General features: G+C 43.2%; 1 protein-coding gene across 1 annotated transcript in view; it reads left to right on the forward strand.

The window, feature by feature from the left end:
* The window catches only part of CELSR1 (cadherin EGF LAG seven-pass G-type receptor 1), a gene marked incomplete at both ends in the record, with an annotated part of 157028 nt that overhangs the window by 87230 nt on the left and 47925 nt on the right, over positions 1 to 21873 (forward strand). Inside the window, 2 exons of the mRNA XM_079549141.1 lie at positions 2174 to 2289; positions 5443 to 5531. Of these exons, the coding sequence (XP_079405267.1) occupies positions 2174 to 2289; positions 5443 to 5531 (205 nt within the window). The remainder of the gene's footprint in view (positions 1 to 2173; positions 2290 to 5442; positions 5532 to 21873) is intronic.

Genomic DNA, 21873 nt, shown 5'->3' on the forward strand with positions numbered 1-21873 from the left:
GGACTAGACAGCGGATTTGCCTTGGCGTATTTCATGATGTGGGAGCATTCTTAACATCACTGGGTGTCCGGCTTCCTTCAGGCTTCAGTGACTCATGACCTGCTCCTGACAAAGAGCAGGGTGCTTGTGTACTCTACATCCATAAGTAAAATGGGATTTTTTGAGGGGGAAAAAAAGAAAAAATGTCCGTATGTTTGTTATGAGCTTAGCAGATGAGCGAACACCTCCAATGCAAAACCGATTTAGGACATGTGGATTTCATATGGCGTGTACTGCTAACAGAATAGGTACCACAGTGTTCCTAATGAAAAGAGTAAAAGTGGAAAAATTTGGGCGCATGTTAACCCTAAATATGTTTCCTTTGTGCAGTTATTCAGGGTTCTGACCAGGCATGTCTTTCTGCCCCCAACTCTATACATCTTTGCCTCTTCCCAACAGCTGCTACTCCGCCTTCTCTCCCAGAGATACCGTCAGTGAAGATATTTTCTCACCGTGTGTTCAGAGTTCTCTAAGAAAGTTTGTCTTTTGTTTCCTGTGCCCTGAGTTCAGAAAGATCTCTTCTATTAAAGCATGATGTTTTTATTCCCCTGTGACATTTTGGCAAGTTCAGAAGCAGCAGTGCTGAGCTAAGGATATGATGCGGCAGGTGCTTTGGGATAGTGCGAAAGAGTGGAACTGAGCACACACCGAGTTAACAGGCATAAAAAATAGAAAGATACTTTGCTTTTTTTTAATTAAAATGATGGTAAAGTATTGTAGCTATACCCAAAAAATATTTTCAAGCAAAACTAAGGTTCCTGTTGTTGCTGATTAAACAGATTCTGTCAGCTCACTCAGACGCTTCTCGTTTCCTTTGCCCTTATATCTAACCTGGTTAGATTTGATCAAAAAAGTTTTGATGAAGCAGACATCCACCGAAAAATGAGATGCTACAGAATGTTTTACGGGGGCTTTATTGCTTTGGATGAAATGCTTGAGTGGAAAAAGTAAAAGCTAAATTAATGTTTGATAATATTGAAATATTTCAATGGTATTGTCTTAATTCATTTAGTCCGACTTTTACTTCCTTTGCTATTGTTTTGTACTATGTCAAAGAATGTAGCACTATTTAGAAATCAAATGGTAGTACAATATTTTGATTGATTATAATGGATACTCTTTAGAATTTGTATTATGTTGGAAATTTCAAAAGTTTGACTTCTGTGCTTTGAATCAGAACAATTCATTCTCTTCCTCTAAATATAGAATTTTATATTTTAAAGGAACAAAGATGTACATTCTCGTGTAGCTCAGATTCAGGCCTCTGCTTATGACAATCAACTTTGGTTAAAGACATTCTTTGGATTTGAAAAATTTTACTTCAAGTATCATTTGGAAGCCATTTGGAAGCACAAGAAATTCCCATGGTTGCCTCTCTGTAGGGAACATTAATCTTTGTGAAAATGAAGCGTAATAAATGTTTGCATTTGTAAATAGATGAGAGCTGTGTGCAAATCCCCAAAGCTAAAAGGGTTCGATTTAAAATCATAAAACGCACAGAAATTTTCAGAAAACATTCTGTGCTGGTGAAAAAGCAAGCTTTTCTAAAAGAGGGCTCGGCTGTTTTGCTGCAGGAAAGGTGTGATATATCCCATATTGGAAACACAAGAAAAATAAACATGCACGCATTGGAACTGATTTAGTGGAATTGTTGAAGTGTTTATTTTCCTTCCTCCGATTGGCTTTACTGTTGATTGATGAGCCTTGATGATCCGTGTGGCATTATTCAGATGCCTCTTATCTTTCTTTGGCCCTTGCTTCCCCAGCAGTTCTTTTTGATCAGTTTATGACGCCCCTTGTAGCATGCAGCACGCGGACAGTGAGCAGGCAGCAGTCCCCCCCTTTGATGTCAAACTGCTTTCTGCCTTTCCAGCTCTGCAAAGTGCAGGAACTGCTACTGTGGATAGCATCAGATACTCACTCTGAATTGCGTGCCTGCATCATTTCGCCTTTTGTTAGGATCACCATCCACAGCAGGTCTCTGTAATTTCCATCACAGTCTCCTCTGTCAATGTGAAAAAACCAAAAACTTAAATAAGCTGCTGCTTATTTAATTTTACAATTTTCTGTCTGAAGAACGAGCCGAAGGCTTGCATTTCTGGCTGTGACCTGACCACTTGTTTCCTCATTCCAGGTTCGCAACCAGGGAGAGGAACGCTCTCCTCCTCTACAACGGGCGGTTCAACGAGAAGCACGACTTCATTGCCTTGGAGATCATTGAGGAGCAGATCCAGCTCACGTTCTCTGCAGGTGGGGTGGCACTGCAGGAAAGTGTCTCTGCTTACGGTCCTGAGATCTTCTCAGCCTGGCTGAAGATGTATTTCCATGGATTTGTATTTGCTGCCTTGTTAATAGAGTAACTGGCTGACGCTGTGCAGTTAACGATTGACAGAGGGTGTTGCAGAGCGCTCCAGATTGTAGCACTTTGTGGTGGTAACACTCGCTGTCATAGACAGGAGCTTGTCAACATATCAGTTATAAAATCCAGAGTTTATGAGTACTATAAAAGATTAACGCTAGTCTGACAGCCAGTGCTTGCTTAAATGAGACTTCATTTTATTATGCTGGGATAAATGTTGTGTATTTATGTATTTTTATACTACGTCAGCAGTGAAACTGGGTGCCTAACTGTATTCTAAAAAATACCTGTGATCCAAAGCAGACAAATGAAGAATGCTTGCCATTCTTTATTGCCTGTGCCAAGCAGTACATCGCTGGAATCCATCAGTGCCCACTAGGAGCTCCTCCCTGCCCTGTAATCCACAATAAATTTTGGAGAACACACCTGCTCCCTCATTGCCAAGCTGGGCTAGAGAACATGAAATGGAGGCTTTGGCATTTGCATTCTTTCTTGGCATCTTTTGATGGTACCATGAACAGAGAGAGGGGAAGGCCGATGAGCGAGACTTGGGATGGTCCATGTCACTGTCACTGTGGCTTTCTCTCAGTTAATAAGTGTCGTACTGAAAATCAACCCTGACATTAACAAACTTTTTCCTGATGAAAGTGTGATTAGAACAAGCTCTTACTGTTCCATTCTCAACAAAGAGATATTTCCGGGGTTTAAATTAAAAAACAAGACCAGCTATGCTCATGTCCATAACAGGGGTAGCACAAGAAGCTGTCAGAGTGCAACTGAAGCACATTAAAGCCAGCAGAAATGAACTTCTGGACTTCAGCAGGATTGCTGAAGCAGTTGGTGGAGGGGATGTTTTCACCTGGGACGAAACATATGCCTGAGTAGGGCTATTGTTCCCATGTGCTTTATTGCACGATGGGGGGAAACATGGAGGCCCAGGAACTGAGGTTGATGTCACATCTGCCTGGTGCTGGAGGAGGAGAGCCTGGCCACCTGGGCCCAGCCCTGCAGTGTCCTGCAGCAGGGACCCAATACATGTAATCAGCTGAGACATTTGTAGCTCTGTACAAGGCACATACCTCCAGAAATAAATTATCCTCTTATTTCCTGGTCTCCTTCAAAGTCGACATGCAGGCTCTGGTTGACTCTCACTTATCTCTTTGAAAGGAGAGACATTGCAAGAAATAAAGCAGTTGAAGCAACAGGCTCATGCTGGTGATACACCCTCCCTGCCAGTGACAGCCATGGTCATCAGACTGCTCTGTAAATCCTGTGTGACCCCATTCATTTACCAACTGTAGTTAAGTGCATATGTGGACTATTAGGGTAGAGGATACTCCAGTTTCATTTCTCCTTTATTACCCAGAAGATGTCCAAATTAGAATGCATTTTCAGTGGATTAGTGTAATGAAATAACATGCTACTGGTGGAGAGATTTGCTTTCTTCTGTATCTCTGCTCCACTTGTCTAAACTTGAATAAAATTGCTAGGAAGGCACCCTGAGGATGAATGAGAAAAAAATCAACTTGCACTTATATGCATTTAAATGTGGAGGAACTCTTTTAAAATACAGGAAACTAAATTTAGATTTGCTCTGCTGCATCCCGGAGCAGGTCTGATCCTGTACCTTACAAAAGGTATTTTCTTTGCAAGAAGAATGGTTTACGTTTTATAGTTTTAAGTGGCATTTAACGAACAATGCAAGTTTTGGACACCTGATCTGACTGCTTTACCTGTCGCAACAACTTTTTCGCAGAAAGCAAAGCAAAGTGACCGAAGACCAGGAACATTCCTATTGCGGAAGCTTTTTAACTGAATAAAAAATATATTTTTACCACATTTCTATCAGCATATGATAAAAAGCATCACAGCAAGGTGTCAAATGTATTCAACTGATACGAACAGAATTACATATAATAGGAGCGAAAGGAATAATGCTTCACACAGGGTAAAGCATTTGTTGCAAGAAAAGAGTAGAAAGTACGTTTTTAAGCTCGACAATAATGTTGACTTATGGCAGGGAGTGAATTTTCCTGTGGGTTATTATGTAGAATTTTCCAACTGTTTAAAAAAGAAAAAAAAAGAGAAAGGGAAAAAGGACAAAACCTAGCAATCTGCTCTCCTTGCCAAGCCTTTTATGTCCTTTCAACACGAATGTTTATTTTGTTGCTACCTTGGAGCAGATATGCATGGTTACTGAGCAGGTTGTGCTTACTCAGACCTGATTTTAAGGCTTCTGCTTTACAATTGCAATGTGAAGAGCTTGCTTTCCAATTTAAATACTGAAGGGCTGCCAGTAGTTTCATTAATCACCTGTAAAATTTTGCTGAGATCCACAGTTACTGTTCCTGTGTTTTATACGTAACTATCTGACATGGTCTCATCAGAACTCCTGACAGACTGGAACTGACTGGAAGTAGGATTCTGTTCCCTAAGAAAATATCTTGGCATAGAATCATTAGAGTTGAGAAGACCACTAAGATCATCTATTCCAGCCATCAGCACATCGCCACCATGCCCAATGACCACATCCTTCAGTGCTACATCCATATGGTTCTTCACATCTCCATGGACTGTGACCTCACCACCTCCCTGGGCAGTCTGTGCCGCTGCCTCACCACTGTTGCTGAGAAGAAATTGTTCCTAATATCCAACCTGACCACCCCCTGCCCTCTCTGCTGCTGCATCATGCCCTTTATGTAAAAAAATTTAGTGTGCTGCTTCTGACAGAAATGTAAAAAAAGTCACACAGGCCATTGTAGCAGTGACTGTATCTACACAACACCTATGCACTCTGCAAAAAGCATAACTGAAAATAACACAGTTCACCAGAATATGTAAGAAGCTGTTTTTGTGTTTGCGCGCCAAAGTAAGAACATTAAACTGGGGCTGTTTACTGCCTCCCTGGACGAAATCCCCAATTCCTCCATGAGGAAGTAAGGCGGCTGCATCCTGCGCCCAATGAAGGTCACGCTGTGTTGCAGTGCGGGATTCGGTGGAGTTGCAGAAGCACTGACCCCGATTCTCTTCTGCTGTTGTTGCAGGGGAGACGACCACAACGGTGGCACCATTCATTCCTGGTGGGGTCAGTGATGGGCAATGGCATTCGGTCCAGGTGCAGTACTACAATAAGGTAAGGGAAATCACACTGGCGATACCCCCATTATTTGTCAGTAATAGAGACACGCGTCACTGAGCTCTGCTGATGTATGCAGGTGACCCAAACTGTATTTATTTAACCAGCTCTGCATGAATGGGGCTGGTCTTGCTCACTGCCTGCGTCAAAGCTTCCTTCTGAGCTTTACCTCAAGAAGGCAAAGTCTGACCTTGTATGTCCTCCTTAGAACTACCACCAGACATACCTCTAGGTACTTGCAGCTCTTACAGCTTTCAGTTCTTCAAAACCTTCTGAATATCAGTGTATCTAAAATGACTGACACACTGATGTGAAGTTTTTGAAGAACTGTGCAGTACAGGAGCTTTCAGCATAGTGATTACAAACCACTAAGATAGAATTTTTTAAGGCAAAACAGAACTGCTCCATATAACCCTATTTTCATGTGTGAAGCAACCAGTTTAGTCAATGCAAGCTTTCTGCTTTGGAAAATTTGATTGTAAAATGTGTGACACTTTCTAGTAACTGACAGCTATTTTACTACATTATTTTTTGTCTGCATATGAAAGGATGTGGAGGAGGAATGCAGCAAGTATGGCTCCATGCTGTCGAGGGCACTCAGAGGGGCCGTCCCCATGGGGACGGGTCAACATGTGCTCTCTTAGGAGCTGTCACAAGGAGGCTCGGTTTGATGAGATGGGAACTTGTGTGAAGCAGCCACTTTGAGAAGCAGCAAAGTGCAGGCATTCAGGGGGTGCAGTGTGCAGATGGATGTCAGAGCTCTTCAACCTACAGCAAAAATGAGGGAATTTGTTTAGTTCCTGAGAAGCGCTGCTTTTAAGTCCAAAATGACAGCATTAGGAGGGATTACATAAGGAAATAGAGGAGTATTGTTGGCTGTTAAAAAGGAAACAGGATACTAATGTGGGAAGCTGAAAGGAAGACGAAGGATTAATATGATCAGCAAGTTCTTTATTTCTCTTTGGTGCATCCTGTCAGCACAGTTTGTGTAGTGGGTTGAATAGGAAGGTTTTCTTTGGACTCTTGAGTCCAAAGGGTCTCCTAGCTTAAGGATATTCTGCTGAGGAAGTCAAGATTTCATTAATTTTGTTGTTTAAACCCACTATACTTCTAGCTGTCCACTGTCTGGAACATAGAGAAACAGAAATGACGCTTGACATGCGACTATACTTGCATCTTTGGACTCCATGAGGGCTTTCTTACTAAACATGTTCCCATACCCTGTGTTTTTCTCAGTGAAGAGCCAAGCATTTGCAGGGACAACGAGGAGATGCTCCCACTCTCAGCTCCCCAGTGGCAGGGCTGTGGCAGCTGCAGCATGGCCTGTGGAGCAGCTCTGGCACGCTGTCAGGGAGATAAGGGCCCAGGCAGCCCAGGACACTCTTTAAAAGGCAAAGAGATCTGACACAGGTGTTAAAAATAACCCCCTGCCTTGTTTTCAGCCAGACTGGTTGGTGTGTGGTGCTTGCGGTGTAGGGACTGGTGTTTTCCTGGCATTAATACAGGCACCCTGTCTTTTATTCCTCAGCCCCACTTCTTCCAAGGGGAATGAGCTGGTCCCCACTGTGTGGGGAGATTTTGGGGAGGAGAGGCATAGCGGGGAGGGCCCTACTGCTGACCTCATTCTGGTGCTGAGGGATGCAGCTGGGCGGCCCTGCGGGGCTCTGTGCCCTTCACCTGGCTTCTGTTTGCTGGTAAAGCAGTTCCCAGGCTACTTTGTATTTTAATGGGGCTGGAAGAAAAATGCCTGTGAGCAAGTTGAAAAGACAGAAATAATTTAGGGACTTGGGTTGTGCCAGAGTAAATGGGATGCTGTGTCTGAACTTGATGAGGTGAAGGCATGTTTGGATAACAGTACACAAAACTCATGACTTAGCCTGAATCACACACAGCTCGCAGATGGGCAGAGGCAGGACAAGAGTTGCACTGTGTCTTGCACTGGTATTGTTTTGCAGGTGCTGCATCCTTCCAAAATCCCACTGCACAGTGCCATGTCCTCGCCCCATCTCTGCTTCTGCCCCTCCCTGTGCAACCTCCCTGAGATAGGCACTCTTAGACTCATTCTTCTTCCTCAGTTTCTTTTTTTTCTGTTAAACTTCTTTAAAGTATCTTTAAAGTATGCTTTTTAAAAATACTATGCTTGAAACTGTTCAGATTATTTCCCTTTTTATTTCCCTTTTTCTTCATACAGCATCTAGCAAAAAAAAAAAAAAAAAAGAAAAAGAGGCTTGGTCTTCTGTGGAACTTTTAGATACTGCTGCAATTCACATAAGTAGTATCAGATTTCTTCACAGCTGAGGTTAATTTTTCATCTTAAATTTTTGAGGAGAATGGCTAACAGACTTTGACACATAACCTAAAGTGCTTCACACCAAAGCAAATTTTCTGAGATGAGTTTCCACAGGTCTGGGAGCTGTTCTTGAAATCTGAGTTGTGTTTGGAGACAAGCGCGGTCTAAGTAGTTTTTGGCATCTACAGCTCTGGATGAAGTTTTGCTGAATGTCACTGAAATTTGGAATTCAGGAGCAAGTGAGCTGTGTATACGGCACAGCTCTCGTAGGAAGCTTCTGCAGCATCAGTTTCTCACCCCAGCTGGTGCCTTGCTGTGGGGTCAGCTCAGTGGTAAATGATAAGTAAATGTGAAGTAAGCGTAGAAATGACTCAAGGATTATTTTCTGTGCTCAAATCAGGAGCAGTGCACTTGCTAAAACTACAGGTATCTTCAGTTCCATCTAAAAAATGTTATTTTACAATTGATTCCTCATTGTAAGTGTCCTCTGCCCCTGAGGGACACACATTTGAGACTCAATAAGAGGAGGCTGGTCCAGCCCCCCTTTCAGATCTGACGCCAGCCTGCCTCTGCCCTTCTTCACACATACCAATTCCTCCCTCAAGTCTCTGTTGTAAATGGGTCCCTTTCTGAATTCTGAGTGCCAGTCAGAAAAAGCAGAGGTAGTCTCACTGCAGCTGGTTGTTCCACACCTCTGTCCTGTGAGCAGTGTCCTCTGTAATTCTTCTTCCAGCCCATTCACTCACCGTGGTGATGCTTCCACTGAACACCCTTGGAAATGTGGAAATGCCTAAGTGAGACCTGTGAATGTCTTAATGACTAAGTGTTGGCTCTCTAACTGAATTCCCAGGTGGCAAACACCAAGAGGAAAAAATCTGTAGCTATATGAACTATATAACTCTTCTCTTGTTTCAGTTATATATTAAAAGTCTTGTCACTTACCCAGCAGCAAGACAATGATTTACACGTAAGCAGTATTTTTTGCAGTTACAGAGGTTTGCTGACAGCTGGGGGAAAGCAGGAGGAAAGCTGTTTGCTGATTCTGTTAGCTAAAACATACTAGCTTCTGGCAGCCAGATCTTGCAGCCATTAGAGTCAACGGTATTGAATTAGAGGTGACCTGCATGACCTTCTTTTTCAAGAGGTATATGGATCTATATAAAATTCAGAAGAAAAGAGATATTTGTATTAATTTGGAAAGAAAAGTGGCAAAAGGGGAAAGATTTAAACTTGGCAAATAATGCATTGCTGGAAAACAGCAGAAATGCCTGCTGCTTGTTCACAGGGCAGTGGCAAAATGAGCACTTGCTTTGCCTTGACAGTCCTGTCTGCACAATGAGGGCACAGTCTGTGCTGGTTTGGTCGTTAATGGTCCTCTGGCTGAACCTGCAATAGTGAATGACGGTCAGTGGGTTAAGTGATGCTGATGTTTGTCAGTCTGGAATATGACCAAAACCACCAGGGTGTTCAGTGATAGCAATGCTCAGTGTCAGTAGTATCACAGAAATTAGCTGGCTTTCACTATGTGTACAGCATCATGTTGTGGGGTGTGTTTGGTACGGGAGATTTCAGTGAGCCTGGATAATGGGTGATGTTTTTAATTAAGTGAAAACTTCAAGCCGCTCTCCCAGACTTCTGATAGAAATTCAATTTTGTTGAGAATTTAAGATACACCATCACATTTATGTTAATGTTTTACCTAACTCATTACCTCGGGGTAGAATTCATCATTTGGCAAGAGATAAAACTGTTTTACGTATGGACATGTTCTTTTAATTATAGAGAGCATGAACATGTATATTTATATACTGTGCATTTTGTATGTTACTTATGTATGTGACATCAAAGTCACTTAAGGATGTTACTGTTCTGTAGGCAGAAGCTCATTCTGCGTCTCTTTAAGGGAGTACAGGGTAATTTTACTTAAATGATGGAAAATCTGGAAAGGGCAGGGAGAAGCATGCGATCTCGTGTGCCTGAAGTGCATTGCAGCTGCTGTGGAAGATGGGCTGCAGAAATCCCCAAATGAATCACAGAGTGGCTCACAGCAACAAGGATGTTTTGGAGAACCGTGGCTGTGTTAGGTGCTTAGTCCTCCAGCTCCTAGTAAGGAGATATTCAGGACGAACGTCATGCTTCTTCCACAGCTGGACCTGTTTGACAACAGGTAGTAGTAAGGTGCTTTTTTTCACTCCTTCCTTGCATTCCCTGAAGCTGCTGAAGAGATACATGATTGCTGCTTCAGAAGCCTGGCTGCCTGGGGAGCAGCACCCATCACAGGGACCGGCTTTTTTCCTCCCCACAATGGGGTTAGCTGGCCTGCAACTGAGGCAAGCTGAAACTTGAGTCTTGCCAGCAAGATTGGGCTCTGAGCTCACTTGAGGGCTAGAATTTGCCCATGCCTTTTCTTCCAGAAGAGCCTGTGCCCATCCCTTTGAATGGTGGTTCTTCACTGTTGCCAAAATCCCCTCTGCTTCTGTGCCAAGACGCACGCTGTAATTGATTTTCTGCACCTCGGGTACATTTTGCAGCTCTCCCCTTGTGCATGCTTGGCCTTTATGGCTGATCCTAAATGGTTATTAAACTATGCCTGTGTAGCTGTTGTACAGCATCAGCGGAATGAGTAATTTTAGGTCTACATCCACACATCACATTTTGTGGATGAACAGCAGCAGTGCTGGTAGTGGTCTACCTCTGGGTGGAGGAACTGAACAGAATCTGTACTTTCTTAGGGTTCAGGAGATTAAATGATTAAAGGAAAGGGACAAGAAAAAAAAAAAAAAGAAAAAAAAAGAAAAAGAAAAGGACATCTGCAAGCCACTCCGGGGCAGTGCTTGGGAAAGGCTCCATTACCACTCACCTCCAACATCATGGGTTGGTCCGTTTGCCATCACCGATTCCCCTTACACTGCTTTTCCTTGCTGAAATCCTGCCCTGCTCCGCACTCTCATCTTCTCCTGCATACACCATGTGGGGAAACCACAGCCCCTTCCAGCTCCCATTCTTCCTCAGACTGCTCCCCGCCATGTCTGACAGCCATGGCCATCAACACTGCTTCCATCAGCCTCAGCTTCCTTGTGTCCCCGCATGGGTTTCAAAATGGTCTCCAAATGGACTGAAAGAGTCAAGACATTTAGTGGAGGTTCGTTTGCAAAGTACATTGTCACCAAAGAGATTTGCAGGCAGTTGGGACCTGATGACTCTACTGGGTACCAGCAGCTTTGGTTGTATACAAAGAAGCAGCCTGCTTTCCCTGCCATTGCCTTTAGCGGGTCCCTAGTTAAGGAAGAGGTCCTGAGATCCATAGATAATCATACAAGAAATCTGGTCTAAAGTCTGGAGGTACATCTTGAGGTACTCCATCCTTTTCACCAGTAGCTTCTTTACTTTGGTGGGTATTTTACTTGGGTGTTGCAGTTTCAAGATGTTCCTCATCAGCACAGTTTCATGATGATCTTTATTTTTTTTCTGACAGCCCAAGCTTGTTTCTCTACTTGCTAGAATTAGCCATACCCCAGCATTTAGTTTTATGCATAGTAATCAAAAGATATTTAAAGAGGCATAAATTAAGAGTTCACTTATTGATAGTATTGTTCAATTCTCTTGCAGTGAAAATCAAATGTAAAGCATATATAGGTCTGATCCAAAATACTCACCTTCACTCCACGCACACTCTCCCATCTCCATGTGCAATATTCATTGTATCTAAGTAATAAATACAAAGGATTTTACAAAGGGTTGGTGTTTAGCAGGTTCAAGGTAAAGCTTTCCCGTAATGGACAGGGAGCAAAGACCTTGAGATAGTAATGACAATGTGATTTACACAGTCATCCTGGAGAGACAAAGTCAAGCCAGAATGGCTTTTCTACACAGGCACCTTCCAGACACCCAGCCCAGTGGCACCTTCTGGCTGAACGAAAGGAAGAGGCTGGGTAAGCACACACTGGAACATGCCTTTTTAGTGCAGTACCTACTGACCGTGTTGCAACTGCGAGCTCTTCCCAGATTCTGTCTTGTACAACTCCTGCATTTTCTCATTCTGTTGCATGTTATGCCTGCAACTCATTATCAGAATAATCTTTAGGATTTTCATTATCTTTATAGCAAACCTGTAACAGTCATCGCTGCCTTTATTTTAGCAGAGCCTCTGTTTTGGCTCTTGAGAGCCAGTGTCGAGGGACTGGGAGCACTTCCAAAGGACTTCAGCAGACACAGGCAAAAGTTCCCTTTTAAAAATGAAGTTCCACCTCTGTGCTTGCACATAACCATTGTGTTAATCTGCATTAGGGAGATGGATGTAGCACTTTATTTTGAGTAGGGTGGGATGAAATGCAGCAACCTGGACAGTCAGCCTTGCTCTGTGTGGCCCTATGCCAGGTGCCTTTGGGGCCTGCAGGCACAGGTCTCTCATCTTCTGAAAGCACGCTGTTCTCTGGTGACAACAAATTCACCTCTTGTGAGAACAGAATTATTCTTTATTTGGGACCAGTAATTCCTGTGAGAAGTGCTGGGTCTGTCCCAAGGCTAACAGGTGAACCAGAGCACAGAACAGGGGCTCAGCACAGACCTCTCCATGCCCCGCCATTGCCTGTCTCTGTCCCTGTCTCTGTCTGGAATGAAGGCAATGTTTGCCCAGCCTCGACTTGCCCTCTGATGAGGCTGCCAGCTGCCCCAGTGATTGATGAGGTAAGCAAATGCTGCTGAACAGAGATTGCCAGCTCCCTGGACAAAAACCACCTTGCTGCCACCAGTCATTGGACCAAGGTTGGAAGATTTTGCCCTTATGGTGTCCAGGATGCCATCCAGTATTGTTTATCTTGGAACGGTTAGAAAATTTGGCTGACGATGAAATCCTTGGATAGGCATTGGGTGTTACAGCTTGTGCTGAGAGCACCTCCCACAATGGGGAGAGGCTTCCTTTCCCTTCCCTTTCATTTTTTTGGAGCTCTTGTTGAAAAGACAGATCTAACACAAGTCAAATTGCTGGAAATGTAATTTGCAATAAAGATTAGATACGGCTTATGTAAATGGCTGTCACTCCTGACATCTGAGCAGACATAATTGTAATCTGAGGGAGAATTTCTGAAGTTAATCCTCCTGGTGGCTTCCAGACTAATTTGTTAAAGGATTGAGGGAGATTTTGTAAGTAAACAAAGCAGTTGTTGAAGGTTATGATATTGCCACTGTTGATCAGGTGTGGGCCCTCCAGAGTTGAATTCTGTCTTAGAGAAACTTGCTTTGTCCACAGTGCCTGTGATTAGCTCAGTCCTGGTCCAGCAGTTCTTGGCATCTCCTGGTGGTGAAAAATGCAAGGCATTAATTGCAGTGTTAAGCAAATATTTTTTTGGAGGGGAGGGAGGGCATTGTAAATACTGAAAACGTCGTGAGTTTTCATGATAGCTTAAGCATGGGAAAGCAGGACACCAAAAACATAGGGGACAGAGCAGCAGTCCAGTCTTCTTTACCTGTAGTAAAGATTTGTCAGTGGCTACCTTCTTAAGTACAGCGCCTAATTTCACAAGGAGGGGTTTCTTTAGTTATACAAGGAAGAAAAGCTATTCCATTGAAAAACTCACTTGCTTTGCCATTCAGGGCCGGAGAGGCATGTGTGTTTAATTTACTTTCCAACTAAAGAGGCCATGGAATTTTTACAGAGTTGCCAGTACAAGTCAAATGCTATCATGGTACTTTTCTGACAACTTTCTTAAAAGAACAGAAATTCCTGAATGAGTAGATTTTTATGCTTTTGGTGGGTGGATTTGTATGCTCTTAAAGCATGGTGGTAGCTACTGCTGGAGGCACCCACTGAATATGGGTATGACCTTTGAATTAGAGGAATTTGTTTCTGTGCACTTGCATTATGTATCTGTACAATGGGTTTTGGTGCTAGCAGGCATAGCCATTTAAAAAAGAAAAAAAAAGAAAAAGTCCTTAGCAATTAAAATTACAAGCATCCAAAGGAAGGGAAAGAAATCAGATTTTCCATTGCTGAATGCAGGCCAGGATTTTACAAAGACCAAAATGTTGTTCTAGTCAAACACATAAAATGTACCTCATGTCTGAATGTAAAACGTGTCATTTCCTACATGCTCAAAGCTCAATTTTGAAATTGTCACAAGTAAAGGTAACCTCTGCAGAAATAGCTCAGTGCATGAGTCATTTCTTCATGATTCAGACTCCCATCTTTGCTGAGCCTCATCTCAACAGCTTCCACAGAAGTCCTGAGGATTGTCAATGGAAGTCCTAGATAAGATCATTGGTTTGGTATACAGAAACTAAAGCTTGACAAATTCTAGGAATAACACACATCATTAACAGGTAAGGTAGATAATCTGCAGTTACCTATCCGAAGTTCTGGTGGTTTTACCGTCCTTTGAAATCTTTAAGTCATGTCAGCTTTTCCCTTTCCAAGGGAAAATTTTAGCTCAAGTGAGCAATGTTGTTGGGGCAGGATTGAATGGTTCTGTGGTGAGTTCTGTTTTATTAGGCAAAAACATGAGTAGATAATAGCATCAGTTCCTTTCACTCATAAAATGGGGCAGGATCTTGTGAAAACCCATCCAGAGCCCCATCTTCTGTGTTGCAGGTGAGAGGGGTGAGAGTTGGGAAGGCAGGAGAAGTGTTGCTGTGGGATGGTCCCAGTCTTACAGTCCTCCACATCCATCTAACGCTCCCTTAGCACGACTTGCACTGGCCTGTGACAACCATTCCTTCTCTCCTAACCCTCCTGGAAATCACTGCAGGGTTGTCTCGCTCATGTGTACTTTTTTTTAGTCCTGCTCTGACATGGTTGCATGGTTGCAGGTTTTAGTGGGCATAATGGGGCCAGCCAACCTGCTCTTGCAGAACGTGATATTTATTCTTGCAGATTTCAATTAGTAGTAATTGTTTTTGTTGATATATATATATTTTTTTTTTCTGGTAAAGGATAAGTGAAAAATGATTAATACCTGAGAAAGGAAATCAGGGCTTGGCTGTAGAGCGACATTCCATTGCCTTGACACAAAATAACAAATAACTGGCCTCTAGATTGGTGTCTCAGGAAATGAAAGTGTAAAGCAGTGAAAGTCATCTGAGGGTCATTGAAATGCAAAGTGTGTCCTGCTCCCCAGCCCTGAATTGCTCAGCTATCTGTAACAGCTTGGAGAAATGTTAGGGAGGAAGTGGGCCAGGCCAGTACAGAATGCTTTGCTGTCTTTCTCTCCCCGGTGCTTCTGAAACATTATTCTGGCAGAATTTGCAAGCAACACCTTACATACTTGTTGTGATAGTGATTTTATATTTGCATGCAAAAGGGACGTTTCCAAAGCACTACCCAGGATTTTTGCACTGAGAGTCTTGAAGTCAAAACCAAACAGAGCTTAAAGCCTGCGTCCACCCCTCCCCTTGGCTGGGCTTCAGCTGTGTGGTCCCCGTGGCTTTGGGCTTTCTGCCCTGCAGACAGCCCTGGACAAGCTGGCACCAGGCAGCCAGGGTTGGCTCGGGCTGTCTAGCACCTTCGCATCACAATTCTCCTTGAAGATTTAATAGCATCTCCCCAAAAGGTGATTTTCAGATCCTCTGAAAGCTGAAGAGGCAGGAAGGTGGCAGGCTGGAGGGTCTTCAGCTCATCATCAGGCCTCAGCTTTGGTACTGTGCTGAAGGCTGGGCCCTGCGGAACCAACTGCTGTTCAGAGATGGGGAACAAGCAGTGGGGTTACCAAATGGGTACTGGGAGCCGTGACATGCTCAGTTCTGCTTTCAGTGACGCTGTGACATCACATAGTTTTCTTCAGGTTTGGCAGGTTTGGGTCCCAGTCATTAGGGTCGCACCTGTGGTGACAACCATTTATTTCCCTTCATCAAGTGCCACTATTTTTTGTGCGTTTCTGTTTCTGACAAAGTACGTTGTTCTTCCAAAAAATGCCTCTGTCCTTTTTGTTGTTGCAAAGGAACATTTTCACCCTCTATTCTATTTCGGAGGGGGTGAAACACCGATTTAGCACGGCATGCTGTTTTCAGCAAAGTCATTGAAATGGCACCTCAGGAATTCAGTGCCAGGACTTTGAAGTGCACTGCTATCTCCCTTTAATCACACACTAAAACTATAGTAACTCACTAATTCCTGGTGAACTTTTCAGGCATTTTGCATGTCTGTGGAGTGAGGGGAAGCAGGGCTTTGCAATTACCTGGGGACCAGAGGGCCTGGGAGACTCTCACATGGTCCATATGGCAGTGTGGGACTCCTGGGTTTGATAGACCCAGTTGTGTCCCCGACACCTGCACTAAGCCACAGCACAGTTGGAATCATAGAATTATTAAGGTTGGAAAGACCACTAAGATCATATAGTCCAACCATAACCAATCCCCACCATGTCCTCTGACCATGTCCCTCAGTGCCAACATCCACATGGTTGTTAACACCTCCAGGGGCAGTGACTCTACCAGCTCCTTGGGCAGCCTGAGCCAGTGCATCACTACTCTTTCTGAGAAGAAATTGTTGCTAGTATCCAACCTGAACTTTTTCCTAATATCCAGCATTGGCAAGATGTCGCCTGGGACAAGGATAAGGGAGAGAGTTGGCTGTGTTGTACTATTTCTAGGTGTTACCCGCAACCTGACAGCAGTGATGTTTTTGTTCTGGATGCATGAGTAGGATGTAATAAATACTTATTTATAGACAGCAAAATATGTTTGGGAGTTGTACTGTGATGTAGGGACAAATAGTGAAGGGAGATTTGCTGAAGTGGGAGAGGGGAGCACCTGAAGGAGAACAATGTTGTGAAGGGAGCAGGTGGAAGGGAGGGAGACAGAAAAAAGGCAAAAAAAAATTTTCAGAGAAAGAGAGGGTAGGGAGAAGGGGCACAGCCATAGGGGCACAACAGAGAAGAGGAGGGGGCTGCAGGGGGCCAAAATTAGTCAAATCCAAGAGCATGCTTTCGCAGGAGTTGTATGGGACTTGTGAAGATGCTGTTCACTCTCTGTGATACAAGGAGTACTTCTGGATGCCAGCTGTGCATGCGTATTGCTCCTGACAGCTCTGCGGCGAGGCCCCATGCCGTTGCTACATGGTGGGACATGAGGTGGGACATGAGGCCGCTCCATCTCTACAGCTCTGAGAGCAGTGCTGCTCACATGTGCCACGTCCCCTGACTGTGTGAGAAGCCTGCCTGCTGGATGCAGCCAAAAAGGAGATAACAAACCAGGCCAGTAAAACCCGCTCAGCCCCACAGCCCAGCCTGAATGCAGACTACTGATGCTGCAGGGAGTTTGCCTAGGAAAGAAACTGGTCTGGTGGCTTTTCAGCATTTGCATTTTTGATTCACTGATGGGAAGCTTTGGGGTTTTCCTTTTCACTGTCACAGGCTCTCATGTTTCTCTATAGACTTGAGCCAAGTTTGTATAAAGAAATGCCATTAAAATATTCAGAGAGTAAAGGGGATGCATACATCAAAGGAACGAGGGTTTGATGTGAAATGATGCGGCCTGCTTTTCCCTGGTGACTCATCAGGAGGGATCCAGTGGATGTTTGTAAGAGATTTTCTGTTCTTCACGTCACTAATTTAAAAGGTGCTTTGGGAATCTCTAGAGGGAAACTGGAAAAAAGCAGAGATCAACATTAATGGTTTCTCTTAATCTAACCTAATGTAGAATTTCCCAGCTGATCAGAAGAATTCACAGCACAGCACTAAGTTTCACTGGCATTTCTCTCCTTCCTGCTGGCCAGTGCGTTTGTTTTTTCCTGCTTATTTATTTATCCTCCTCGTGGGGCCGGCCAGGGGCTGCTGGCCGAGGCAGAGCGTGGCGGCAGGCAGTTAATGAGCTTTTTGACCAGTGAAGCAGCACAGCATTGCCTGGGAATCAGAGGGGCTCGCTGCCTTCTAGGCGTTGGATGGCAGCACAGGGGCCGGGGGTTAACGAAGGGGCCGGGGGGCTGGCGGGCGGCCTAATGAGCGCCAGGGAGCCAGGAGGGGGACAGTCCAGCAGCAGCATCCCACGGGACCCACTGCTGGTGGCTCCATTTTCCCCCATTATCACTGTAGCTGGAAAGGCTGGGAAGAAAAGAACCCCAAAGGGAGTGGTGTGAGGCACTGAGCAACATGGGGTTTGAACCAGCACGTTAACAATGCAGAGGAGTGTTGTTTTGTATTAAAAATAGCTAGGAAACAGATTCTTTTTAACCTTTAACCATTCATAACAGTCAATAAATCATTAGCTACTGATTAACAAAAACAGAAGGGTAACTTATTGTCCAGTAAGCAGACTCTTGGAAACCCTGAAAGGCTGGCACTGTCTTCAGGATGGCTTTTCTTTTTACAGATTCGCACTTATTTAAAGACAAACAAGCCAAGCTCTGCATATTAAAACATGCCACACAAAGCATATGGATAAAAGGCCAACTTTCTAAAACAGATTTTTGATGAGTACAGTGAGCCAAGGAAAGGCATTTACAGCATGTGGCATTATATATATCCTCCGAGAAAAACAGCTCTCCTGATACCAAGCATGATTAGATCAGTTTGGTCTCATTCTCAGGAGTTTCCATCTCAAAGTCTTGGCCATATTTGCGGTCTGCTGCCAAGTCTTCTCCTCCACTGTCAGCCCCTTCACTGGGCTCAATGGGGCGGCTGGACACATGGAAGGAGCTGTGGCCAAGGCTGGGACTGCAGAGCACAGCTTTGAGCGTGAGATCAGGAAATACCCGTGAGGAAGGAACACTGTTCTGTGGCTGACCAAAAATGCTCTACTATCGCTCTTTCCATCTTTGCAAGAAGTCAAATGGCAAGTTTTTCAATGAGAATGGAATTTGATGGAGATTGTTCCAGGTGGAGGAGACGTTTGTAAGACGTTTGGGAAAGCTTGTTCGCTGAGATGGTAGTGAGGTGCTGGAACAGGCAGCCCAGAAAAGCTGTGGATGTCCCATACTTGGAGGTTCAAGAGCAGGTTGGATGGGATCCTGGGCAGCCTGATCTGGTGCCTGAATTAGCGGGTGGCAGGGTGGTACAAGGTAATCTTTGTGGTCCCTTCCAACTCAAGGTATTCAAAGATTTTGTGATCTTATGGATTAACTAATACAGGGTAAGATCCAGAGAACTAATCCTCATAGCTGCTATTGATTGTCTAAATAAACTTTGGCACTTTGCAATACTTTTCTGTGTATTCGGTCTGGTTTAATTCAAGATAAATCTACCAAAGATGGACTATTTGCTTAAATTTCTGCAGTGATTTTGCGTTGTGACTTTTGAAAACAGTATTATTTATAATGTAAAAATGGAACATAAATGTTTTAAGAATACAGAACAAGGCTTCCATTATCCATCAATCTGTATGTCTTTTCCATTCACTATGCATTATTAGAACATCCATATCTTTAATAAGTAACTATGTGAGTTCCAGCAGTTAAATATTTACTTTAAAATAAGAAAGGATCCAAATGAAACTGAGATATATCAGAATCTCTCTCTGATGTTTTAAGTGGAATGGGAGTAGATTTGTGCAGTAGATACGCAAACTATAAACATATGTGTTTTGATGACCTTCTCTCCTCTATCCGGCTCCATTTATACAACACAAGTTCACAGATTAAGCTTCTCAGCTTTTTTCAGGCACCTTTGAGGATCTACATATGTTTCTTTCTGTTGAGGTTGTGGGATGGTGTCAAAACAGTTCATTGCTCCACACTTGGGTTTCACTACAATCAGATCTGGCATCTCCAGTACAGTACTTTTTCAGTGGCATTTTCTCACTCTGTCATCAGCTGCGACCGGAGGAAATGCCTGCAGGTGGCAGAGCAGAAGCAGCACCTCTACAGCCCGACAGTGGCCATTGTTTACTATTTTATGTGCTTACTGCCATGGTTTGAGGAGCATGAATATGATTTGTCTTGTTTTATAGATAAAGAAAAATGAAGGGAGCTCTTTAATGTGTCAGGGCCCTGCTTCCTTCTCATTACTCCGTGTACAGTTATGACAGACAAGCACAGATACGAATGCAGCAGTCTTTAATATGGGGTACACCAAATATTTGAAGAATCATTACATGATGATAATGGTAATGCTCTGCAACTTTTTTTTTTTTTTAATTATTATTTTATTTTTTTCTGTTTTCAGCCCAGGACATACACATTCTTTTGTGCTTTGTTGAAGGGTGACCAGGTTCTCTCTGGCGCTGCTTGGTTCCTCTCCTTGCTACTCGCTTTTTCAGCATGTGGTCTTTGAAGTTTGAATCCCAGCTTCTTTCTGGGCAAGCAATAAGTTAAAAGGCAGTCTTTAGGGCAGCGCAAGCTAAATTTTCAGTTCCGTGAGCAGGAACTCAGCTACGTGACTTGCATGGCCATTAATGGGGGTCATGCTGGTACATTCCTGTACACCACACTGAACATTTACTCATGAGTGCAGAATTGGCACACTAGTGAAACGTGCCTTTCGAGGGTAGCGTGGTGTTTCAGGAGATGAGGCTGACAGGCAGAAAGGACTGCTAAGGGCCCAGATGAAAGTCTGGCTTTTAACTCTCTGAACACATTTCCAGAAAATAATAGTGTGAATTGATGCTGTTTTCTGCCAGATGTTCCTCCTGTTAAGGATCAGTCTTGCTCCAGTAATATTCCACAGAAGTGGAGATCATGCTTGAAATGTAGATGTTTGTGCTGTCATTTAATGTTCGGTATTGCCTTTATTGAACATTTTGTAAGCATTAATTGCTATGATTAATTTTCTTAGGAGCACAGGTCAGCTCACTGCTCACATGAGCTTCTCTAATTCCAAACAAATTAAGTTCTTCTTTATAATTTTTGCCCCTGCCACTCTCCCAAAGATCACCCCTCCTAAGGCAGGGTATCATCTGGTGATTTCTGGCCTACATTACTCATGGGCATCGTTTACCCATTTGTTCTTGTACTGCATCCATTGCAGAGATTTCATCTTCTCAGTTCCAAAACTCTTCCCAGCTTTCCTTTGCTAGCCTTCATGAGCCCTTTCGGTCTGTTAAGTTTTCCATTGCCCTGACCACACTAATGTGCATCAGCTCTAGTTTGAAGTTACTTTTAATAAATGAAATCAGAATTATCCACAATATTCTATACTGTTCATTGTGATTGTTTTGTGTTTCTAACCATGCCATGGTTCTTAATAGTTTTATAGTTGATTAATACAATTAATTCTTCCATACTTTTCCATCATCAATAACTGGGAATTTCTAAGCCAGTAGTAGAAGTTTTTGACGTTAGATCCCAAGTTCTCTGTTGTGTGATTAATTCTCTAAGTCTCATATTCAAAGTGATTATTTTCTCATAGTACTCTAGGTATTCTTAAAATCACCAGAAAATGGTATATAATACTAATCAAAATATTAAATGAATAAAATCATTTTCATGATTAAATTCTGCAAGAGCTCCTAACTTAGGATCCCTCAGTTCCAGTCTTTCGTTTTTATTTGCAACATTTCAGATATAAGACATTCCCTAAGCTGCGTCCTGAGAAGATGAGTAGTGTATTACATGACACGTGTAAAACAAAGAAGCCCAGATCACATTAAATCACTCAAAGAATTTCTTTTCTTTCTCAGCAGCGTATTTTTCCATTTTTGGCCAGTTCTATCAAATGGGACTTTTAGCATGTTCAGAAAATCGTGACATGTTTGAACTAAGGATGGTTTGTACTGCGTACAGGTTTTTTTTTTTCATTCACTTGAGTAATTCATTTATTTTTCTTCAGCTTGTGGTTCTGTGTGGTCATCAGAGCTGAAGAGATGCCAGAGGTCTGCACTGCAGTTACCAGTCAGCATCTAAAGAAAAACTTTGCAATTTCAATGTTAAATAAAAGAAGAAAAAAAAATCCATTTACCACTGTGGCTGCTTGACTGTGAAGGAGCAGCTGCAAACTGATGAATCTCATCAGGTTGCACTCTTGATTAACATTGGGCAGAGCCCTCCTGCTGAGAGTAAATACCCTTCCTTTGTCAAGGCTCCCATGTAAGAAACAATAGATTATTTCAGTGAAGCAAGAGAACATAAATGTTAATCAAATCATTCCTCTGAATGAATAGAAGTAGCACCCAGAACGTAAACATTTT

Source organism: Tetrao urogallus, assembly GCF_951394365.1.
Source record: "Tetrao urogallus genome assembly, chromosome: 1".
Lineage (NCBI taxonomy): Eukaryota > Metazoa > Chordata > Aves > Galliformes > Phasianidae > Tetrao > Tetrao urogallus.